We start from the raw sequence: 8,853 nt of genomic DNA, 5'->3' as shown, positions 1-8,853 counted from the left end.
GGGGGTGCTGGTGGGCACTGGGAGGGAGTTTGGGGGTGCTGGTGGGAACTGGGAGGGAGTTTGGGGGTGCTGGGGGGAACTGGGAGGGAGTTTGGGGGTGCTGGGGGGAACTGGGAGGGAGTTGGAGTGAGGCTGGAGGGGCTGGAAGGAGATTGGGGATGGAAAAGCAAAGGTTGGAATGAGGTTGGTTGTGCTGGGAAGAGACTGGGAGGGACCTTGGTGAGTCCTGGTGGGGCTGGGAAGGGACTGGGAGAGGGTTTGGGGGTCCTGGGGCGGTGGGGGGCAACTGGGAGGGGTTGTGGGGTGCTGAGAGGGACGGGAGGGGCTTTGGTGTGTGCTGGGGAGGCTGGGAATGGATCGGGAGGAGGTTTCAGGGGCTCCTGGGTGGGCTGGGGGCGACTGGGAGGGTGCTTGGAGGGGCTTGGGGTGTCGCTGAGAGGTTTTTGGGGGTCCTGAGCCCTGCTGACCCCCAGAGATGCCGCTGGACGCTGCCCGCAGCAAGATGCTGACGGGGATCGGGGGCTTCGTGTTGGGCTTCGTCTTCCTGGCGCTGGGGCTCGGCTTCTACCTGCGCAAGAAGGTGAGGGGGGTCCCGGGGGTCGTGTCCCCCCTGCCCCGGAGCGGCTGTGCTCCCCCCGGGGCCCCCCAGCCCGGTGTCACCCCCTTTTCTCTGCCCACAGAGCTCCTGAGCCGCCGCCGGCCGCAGCCCCTCCCCGTGGCCTCGGGCCCGGCCGGGACCCCCCGCTCTGTCCCCGCGCTGATTTTGGGGGGTCGTGTGTCCCCCCAGCCCTGCTGTCACTCTGACCCCGCCCGGCTGCTCCCAGTGCTCCCAGTAAAGCTTCCCAGTTGGCTCCGGTCGCGTTTCTTGGGGGGCACTGGGGAGGGACTTGGGGGGACCCCGCGGTGGGGCTGTGACTGGGGGGCAGACCTGACCCTGGGATGGATCGGGAATGGGGACCCCCGTGTGTCCCCAAGTGTCACCCCGCTCTGGGGGCCTTGGGAGGCAGCTGAACCCCGACACGGCACACAGCGAACCCCAAAAAAGGCGCTGAGACCCCCTGAGCCCCCCAGAACCTCCAAACCCCATAGAAAAACAGCCCCGAAAAATAGCCCCGCGAAAATGAGCCAATGGGAGAAGGCGCTGAGCGATTCTGATCCAATCCGAGCTCGCGGCGCTGATGACTCTCCAGTTCCCAGGCAGACCCGCAGCGCCCAGCGCTCCCCACCCCAACCCCACCTGCGCCCCCCCCTCGCCCCCAGCGCTTCCCGCCAGCCCAATTTGGGGAGGGGGCGCGTGGGGGGCGCCCAGGCCTGGCCCGGAGCCCAGCGCTGCCCCAGCCCGACCTGCCCCGGCTCCATCCCGGCTCCTCCCGCGGCATGCGACGGCGTGGGGAAAAGGGGGGGAAAGGGTGGGCGCTGGGCTTGGGGGGAGGAGGAGGAGGAGGGATGAGGAAGGAGCGGGAGAAAGGCCGGAGATCCGAGCAGGAGGAGGAGGCGGGAGGAAGAAGGAGGAGAGAGGAAGAGGAGGAACAGGAAGAGGAGGAGAGAGGAAGAGGAGGAGCAGCAGAAGCAGCGCGGAGCTCTTTGTCTGTCGCGGCCCCGGGAGCATCGGCGCCCCGCACGCCGCAGGTGAGGGGGAGGAGGAAGTCGCCCCAAATGTCTCGGGGGTCCCCGAGCGGCGTTTTTTCTGGGCGGGTGTTTGGAGCTCGCAGCTTGCGGGATTGAGCCCCAAATCTCGTTCAGGGTCGCTGGGAGGGTTTGATTGTGCGGGGGAACGTTTGGATGTGGCGGAAGGGCAAAGCTGAGGCGGCAGTGGGGCTTTGGGGGATATTTTGGGGGCTGCAGGTGGGCACGGCCCGGTGTCGGGGTGGGAGGGGGACATGGGGCATGGGGTCCGGCCGGGAGAGCGGTGGAGGGGAAGGGCGGGAGCCCCGGAGTGGGGTGAGCAGAGAGGGGCGATGGCGGAGCTGGGGGAGCCCCGGCAGGCTGGAGAGGGGGGAGCGTGGCTAAGGGGGAAGCCTGGGATCCCTGGAAGCGCGGAGCAGAGTATGAGGGGAGAAGGGACCCCCAAAGCCCCCGGATCATCCCTAAGCAGGACCCTGGAAAATAGGGAAGCCCGGGAGCCACGGGAGCCCCATGAGTGCAGGGAAGGGAGAGCCTGAGGAGGCCAAAGTGCAAAGAGCAGAGAGGGGGAAATGCTGTGAGGGTTTTGAGGTGAATGATGGTGGTTTGGGGTTTTTATGGACACAAACCCCTGGGAGAGTTGCAGAGCTGGAGCTGGGCAGGAGGAACCCCCAGGGCAAGGCGCTGAGCCCTTGTTTTTCCCCCAAAGCAGGATTTGTCATTGCCAAGGCGTGGCCGGATGGAGGAGGAGGAAAAGGCCCGGAGATGCAGCCGGAGCTCGGAGCTGGGGGAGAAGCCTGAGGGCAGAGAGAAGCCCCACAAGTGTGGGGAATGTGGGAAAAGCTTCAGGTGGAGATGTCAGCTGATCGTGCACCAGAGGATCCACACTGGGGAAAAGCCCTATGAGTGTGGGAAGTGTGGGAAGAGCTTCAGCCGGATGTCCACCCTGATGCGGCACCAGGTGATCCACACTGGGGAAAAGCCCTACGATTGTGTGGAATGTGGGAAGAGCTTCAGCGACAGCTCCTCGCTGATCAAGCACAAGAAAATCCACACTGGGGAAAAGCCCTTTGGTTGTGGGAATTGTGGGAAGAGCTTCAGCCAGATGTCACATTTGATCACACACCAGAGGATCCACACTGGGGAAAAGCCCTACGAGTGTGGGAAGTGTGGGAAGAGCTTCAGCCGGATGTGCACCCTGATGCAGCACCAGGTGACCCACACTGGGGAAAAGCCCTATGATTGCCAGGAATGTGGGAAGAGCTTCAGCCACAGCTCCGCGCTGATCACGCACCAGAGGATCCACACTGGGGAAAAGCCCTATGAGTGTGGGAAGTGTAGGAAAAGCTTCAGGCACAGATCTTACCTGATGCGGCACCAGATGATCCACACTGGGGAAAAGCCCTATGATTGCCAGGAATGTGGGAAGAGCTTCAGGAGCAACTCCAACCTGATGCAGCACAAAAGGATCCACACTGGGGAGAGGCCCTATGAGTGTCCCACGTGTGGGAAGAGGTTTCAGACCAGCTCCAATCTCCTCGTCCATGAGCGCATTCACACCCAGGAGAGGCCCTTCCGCTGCCCTGACTGTGGGAAGGGCTTCAAGCAAAACTCCAACCTCATCACCCACCGGCGCATCCACACTGGGGAAAAGCCCTATGAGTGTGGGGAGTGTGGGAAGAGCTTCTCCAGAAGGTCTCTCTTGACTCAGCACCAACGGAGGCACCAGTGAGGGAAGCTCTGCGAGTGTCCCGAGTGCAGGAAGAGCTTCATTGCTGCTCCAACTCCATCCCCAGTGGGAAGATCTGCAGTGGATGATCCCCAGTGACCCCCGTTGGGCAGAATCCTGGTGACCCCCATTCCTGGTGATCCCTGTTATTTGAGAAGAAGTTGTTTTATATGGTCAAAGTTTCCTTCTTCTCCTATTCTGAGTTTGTTAGCAATAAATTCAATTCACATATGCAATTTCCAGCCTGTTTTGTGCGCAAAGGTGTTTGATGAGGGATCTCTTAGCCAGGTCCTTCTATCAGCTCAGGAAGCCTTGGCTCAATTTTCTCTCCCCATGGCGGCTGTGCAGGGCAGTGAGAGAGCAGCTCTGCTGGGCGCCTGGCATGGGGCCAGCGTCACCCCACTGCAATGTGCCATGGCCTCGTGTGGCCCTGTGCTCTGGAGCCAGCGCTGCTGTTGCTTTTTCCTTGCTGATGGTTTTCTCTTTTGCAGGAAAGGCTTGTGAAGTGCCCCCGCTGTCCCTGGCGTCCCCTGGGCGCCGGCAGCCGCGTCCCTTGGCCTGCTCCCCCTGGGCCGTTGCAGGGCGGCTGGCGGAGGCTGGGAGCTGCCGTGGGGGCCGTGGGGCTGCCCCGGGGGCTGCGTGCCGAGGCGGGGCCGGGAGGTGCGGAGAACTTGGTCGCTGTTTGCAGAGCAATGGCGCCTTGGGCCCGGGCCCGTTGCAGGGCTGTTCCTCATGTGCGGCTTTGGCCTCGGCCAGCCCGGGGGGCACTGAGAGCGCGGGGCTTGGGCTGTGCGCTGTGCAGAGCCCGCGCCTCGCTGCCCTTGGCTGGCTGTGCTGTCACTCGGGATTGTCCCAGCGCCATTGCTGCTCGGTGCCAGCGAGCGGGGACAAGGCCGGCGCCGGTGTCGCCCCCAGGCAGGCAGGCAGGCAGGCAGGCAGGCAGGGCTTTAGTGGGGCAGCAGCGGCGCCATGGTGGGAGCGTGTGTGCGGCCCGGGAGCGGCGGCAGCGGGCGGAGCCCGGGGAGGCGGCGGCGGAGCTCGGAGAGGCTGTCCCAGCGCAGGTGGGAGCCGCGCTGCCTTGTGCCGGGGCTCGGGGCTCGCTGCGGGCGGATGGAGGGGATGCAGGGGGCGGCAGGGGGGCTGTGGCGGCTTCTTTCTCCCGTCTCCCTCCCTCCCTCCCTCCCTGGCTGTGGCGCCGTGTTGCCGCTGGCCTGAGGCTCCTGAGGGAGCGGCTGCCCGCGGTCTCCTTGCCGCTCCTTAACAACAGGAGGGGGAGAACTGTATTCTGTGGCAAATGAAAATTAATACATTTTAAACCATTTACAGCCACATGCGCTGAAGGGTGAAAAGATAGCAGACCGTATAACCCATTTAGTGAGAAATGCTGCTGATAGTTGGCATGGCGACTCAGTGAGAAAGCCAGAGGGCTCACTTGTAAATCATGGTGAACTTCAGAGATGGTGCTTTGGTTCCTGGATCTGTCAGTCAAGCTGAGAATCACAGCCATAGCAGTTAGCAGCATGTTTCCAAATCTCATCACAGAAGGCAGAGTCATTGCCTCTTAGAGTGTCTACCTTCCTCAGCCGCATGGTAGTGGAAAGACAGAGTATTCAAAGTGATCAACAAATTGATAATCAACAAGAGTCTGCTAAAGGGAATTGCAAACAAGGTTGCAATCTCACTATAAGGCCTTGGCAAGTCACTTGAGACAATTTCGTGTCCACAGAATGGAGAAGGACAAAGAACTGCATGAAAACTGCAGGTGGGGTTATTGTGATGTTCAGGTGCAGGAAACATGACAGCAGAAGTGCAAAATTGTGTTTTTCTGTCCGTCCTGCTCTAGTGCACAGCATTTCTTGGTACATCATTCAAATACACGCAGTACTTTTGTAGTGCTCCCAGAACAGAGCTCTGAACAAGAATTCAAGGCAGAATCTGCTTGTCTGCAAAAAACCCAAATGTTGGTTCAATAGCTAAGCTGGGAAGAAGAGAAGGGTGGCACCTTTCAGTACAGGATAAATTGTGCTTACGAAGAAAACTCTGCTAGGAAGAGGAGTGTGGGAAGGGAAGGGAAGGGAAGGGAAGGGAAGGGAAGGGAAGGGAAGGGACTTAAATGTTTTCAAGGTTTATTGGGCTAAATGTTCATGCTTTGGGGTTTCATTGGGAGTAAATCTTTATATCTTGAAGGGGCTTTTGGCTGAATCTTGATATTTTTGGAGATTGGAGTCTGTTTCTTTATGTTTGTGGGATATTTGGGAATCTCAGTGGTTAGTGGTTTTTTCAGCCACCAAACTGCCAGAGAGTTGCAGAGCTGGAGCTGGGCAGGAGGAACCCCCAGGGCAAGGCGCTGAGCCCTTGTTTTTCCCCCAAAGCAGGATTTGTCATTGCCAAGGCGTGGCCGGATGGAGGAGGAGGAAAAGGCCCGGAGATGCAGCCGGAGCTCGGAGCTGGGGGAGAAGCCTGAGGGCAGAGAGAAAAAAGCTGCCAGGAGCTTCCTGAATGGAGGGAAAGGGGGGATGGGACCTTTAGAAGAGTTGAATTTGGTTTGATCCACCTGGAATTGGGTTTGATCCACCTGGAACTGGTTGTGGTGGGTTTGATCCACCTGGAATTGGGTTTGATCCACCTGGGACTGGAATGGATTTACCTGAAATGGGGTTTTGTCGACCTGGAATTAGGTTGATTCATCCTGGAATTCGGTTGCATCCCACTGGAATTTGGTTTAATCGACCTGGAATTGGGTTGGATCCACCCGGAATTTGGTTGAATCTCTCAGGTATTTGGTTGGTTCATCCTGCAGTTGGGTTGGGTCCAGCTGGAACTGGGTTTGATCCATCTGGAATTCAGTTGGATTTACCTCAAATTGGGTTTGATCCACCTGGAATTGGATTGGATTGAGCTGGAATTTGGTTTAATCTACCTGGAATTTGGTTTGATCCACCTGGAATTGGGTTGGATCCACCTGGAACTGGATTGGATTCACCTGGAATTCCGTTGGATCAACCTGGAATTGGGTTAAATCCGCCTGGAATGAGGTTGAATGACCTTGGAATTCAGTTGGATTTACCTGGAATTGGGTTTGAGCCACCTGGAGTTGGATTTGATCCACCTGAGATTGGGTTGGATTTACCTGGAATTTGGTATAATCTGCCTAGAACTGGATTTGATCCACCAGGAATTGGGTTGAGTCCACCTGGGATTGGGTTTGAATGGTGTTGGTGCTGCAGTAGAGGCTGGAATTGCCCCAGGATCCTCCTGGAATCGAGTCAGACACACCTGGAATTGGGCTGAATTCCCCTGGAAATGGAGTTTTGGTTATATTCTGTCTGGATGATGGTGTGGGGCAATGGGAATGGGGAATTGTGGGGGGTGAGAGCATAAAAATCCTGGGAAAATGGGGATTTCCACCCAAAATTCTGGGAACAGGGAAGGTTGGGCACTGCTAGAGCCCCAAAATCCTGGGAAAAAGAGGAATTTGAGCATTCTGAGCCTTTCAGAATCCTAGGAAAAGAGGATATGGGAACACTCAGTTCCCCACATCCTCAGTACAGGGGGGTTTGGGAACTCCTAGAGCCCCAAAATTGCGGGATCAGGGGGGTTTCGGAAATCCCAGAACCCCAAAATGGTGACTCCCAGTCCCTCTTATCCCATTCCCAATGTATTCCCAGACATCCATCCTCTCTCCCTGTCCCTCCCAGTGCTCCCCAATCCACTCCCCTCTCTCCCAGGGTGCCCCCAGTCCCTCCCACTCCATCCCCAGTCCCTCCCAGTGCTAGCACAGTCACTCCCAGTCCCTCTAAAGCCAATCCCAGTTCATTCCCAGTCCACTCCCAGACCTCCATCCTCTCTCCCAGCGCCGTCCCAGTACGCCCTAATCCAATCCCCTCTATCCAAGTCCTTCCCCAGTCCCACTAATCGCAATTTCTGTACATTTCCAGTCCCTCTCACTACATTTCCAATCACTCCCAGTGCCTCCAACGTTCCTCCCAGTCTGTCTAATGCCAATCCCAGTCCATTCCCAGTGCACTCCCAGATTTCCATACTCCATTTCAGTGCCCTGCAATGCCCCCAATTCACACCCCTCTCTCCCAGTGCCCCCCCATTCCCTCCCTCTTCATTCCCAGTCCCTCCCAGTACCACCCCACCCCTCCCAGCTCTCTCCCAGCGCCCCCCCAGCTGATCCCAGTGTCTCCCCTCTCTCTCCCAGTGCCCCCCAGCGTGTCCATCTCGCTGGTGCCCTCGAGCTCCCAGCCCGAGCCCGGCCGCCTGCTGTGCTCCGTGATGGATTTCTACCCTGCGCAGGTGCAGGTGAGGTGGTTCCAGGGCCAGCAGGAGCTCTCGGAGCAAGTGATGACCACCGACCTGCTCCCCAACGGGGACTGGACCTACCAGCTGCTGGTGCTGCTGGAAACGCCCCCCCGGCGCGGGGTCACCTACACCTGCCAGGTGGAGCACGTCAGCCTGGAGCAGCCCCTGAGGCGGCACTGGGGTACGGCCAGAGCCCACAGCGCCGGGGGGAGCGGGGGAGGCACTGGGGGGGCTGGCAGGGGGATTGGGCTGTGCTGGGGGGAACTGGGAGGGAGGTGGAGAGAGGCTGGTTTATACTGGGAGAGGGGCTTGGGGGTGTGGGAGGGCTGGGAAGGGGTTGGAAGGATGTTGGGGAGGGTGGGATGAGGTTCTGGGGGTGCTGGTGGGCACTGGGAGGGAGTTTGGGGGTGCTGGGGGGAACTGGGAGGGAGTTTGGGGGTGCTGGGGGGAACTGGGAGGGAGTTGGAGTGAGGCTGGAGGGGCTGGAAGGAGATTGGGGATGGAAAAGCAAAGGTTGGAATGAGGTTGGTTGTGGAGAGAAGAGACTGGGAGGGACCTCGGTGAGTCCTGGTGGGGCTGGGAAGGGACTGGGAGAGGGTTTGGGGGTCCTGGGGCGGTGGGGGGCAACTGGGAGGGGTTGTGGGGTGCTGAGAGGGACGGGAGGGGCTTTGGTGTGTCCTGGGGAGGCTGGGAATGGATCGGGAGGAGGTTTCAGGGGCCTCTGGGTGGGCTGGGAGCGACTGGGAGGGTGCTTGTAGGGGCTTGGGGTGTCGGTGAGAGGTTTTTGGGGGTCCTGATCCCTGCTGACCCCCCAGAGATGCCGCCGGATGCTGCCCGCAGCAAGATGCTGACGGGGATCGGGGGCTTCGTGTTGGGCTTCGTCTTCCTGGCGCTGGGGCTCGGCTTCTACCTGCGCAAGAAGGTGAGGGGGGGTCCCGGGGGTCGTGTCCCCCCTGCCCCGGAGCGGCTGTGCTCCCCCCGGGGCCCCCCAGCCCGGTGTCACCCCCTTTTCTCTGCCCACAGAGCTCCTGAGCCGCCGCCGGCCGCAGCCCCTCACCGTGGCCTCGGGCCCTGCCGGGACCCCCCGCTCTGTCCCCGCGCTGATTTTGGGGGGTCGTGTGTCCCCCCAGCCCTGCTGTCACTCTGACCCCGCCCGGCTGCTCCCAGTGCTCCCAATAAAGCTTCCCAGTTGG

At 59.9% G+C, this 8,853-nt stretch overlaps 2 protein-coding genes and 2 long non-coding RNA genes across 5 annotated transcripts; 3 read left to right on the top strand and 1 right to left on the bottom strand.

Annotated features, from left to right (window-relative positions):
- Window positions 1-373: 373 nt before the first annotated feature.
- On the top strand, window positions 374-1,324 carry LOC146420423 (uncharacterized). 2 transcript variants are annotated; one of them, XR_014849150.1, is made up of 3 exons: window positions 473-580; window positions 681-860; window positions 1,310-1,324. It is a non-coding gene; the product is annotated as an uncharacterized LOC146420423 (long non-coding RNA). The 2 variants fall into 2 exon arrangements; XR_014849149.1 differs by lacking the exon at window positions 1,310-1,324 and having other exon boundaries at window positions 374-580; window positions 681-851.
- Window positions 1,325-1,377: 53 nt separating this feature from the next.
- Window positions 1,378-3,530, top strand: LOC146420422 (uncharacterized). The gene is made up of 2 exons (XM_085048288.1): window positions 1,378-1,629; window positions 2,333-3,530. The coding sequence occupies exons 1-2, from the start codon at window positions 1,378-1,380 to the stop codon at window positions 3,353-3,355; spliced, it is 1,275 nt and encodes a 424-aa protein (XP_084904414.1). The 3' UTR covers window positions 3,356-3,530.
- Window positions 3,531-3,719: 189 nt separating this feature from the next.
- Window positions 3,720-8,853, top strand: LOC146420420 (uncharacterized). Its single transcript, XM_085048286.1, has 4 exons — window positions 3,720-4,413; window positions 7,560-7,841; window positions 8,476-8,582; window positions 8,684-8,853. Exons 1-4 carry the CDS (start codon window positions 3,735-3,737, stop codon window positions 8,690-8,692), a joined length of 1,077 nt encoding a protein of 358 aa, XP_084904412.1. The 5' UTR covers window positions 3,720-3,734; the 3' UTR covers window positions 8,693-8,853.
- Window positions 5,805-6,284, bottom strand: LOC146420421 (uncharacterized). Its single transcript, XR_014849151.1, has 2 exons — window positions 5,958-6,284; window positions 5,805-5,927 (listed from the first exon to the last, which is right to left on the bottom strand). It is a non-coding gene; the product is annotated as an uncharacterized LOC146420421 (long non-coding RNA).

This window comes from Lichenostomus cassidix, unplaced genomic scaffold, assembly GCF_008360975.1.
Source record: "Lichenostomus cassidix isolate B80296 unplaced genomic scaffold, HeHo_3.0 HiC_scaffold_144, whole genome shotgun sequence".
NCBI classification, from domain to species: Eukaryota; Metazoa; Chordata; class Aves; order Passeriformes; family Meliphagidae; genus Lichenostomus; species Lichenostomus cassidix.
This window is presented reverse-complemented; position numbering and strand designations above follow the sequence as displayed.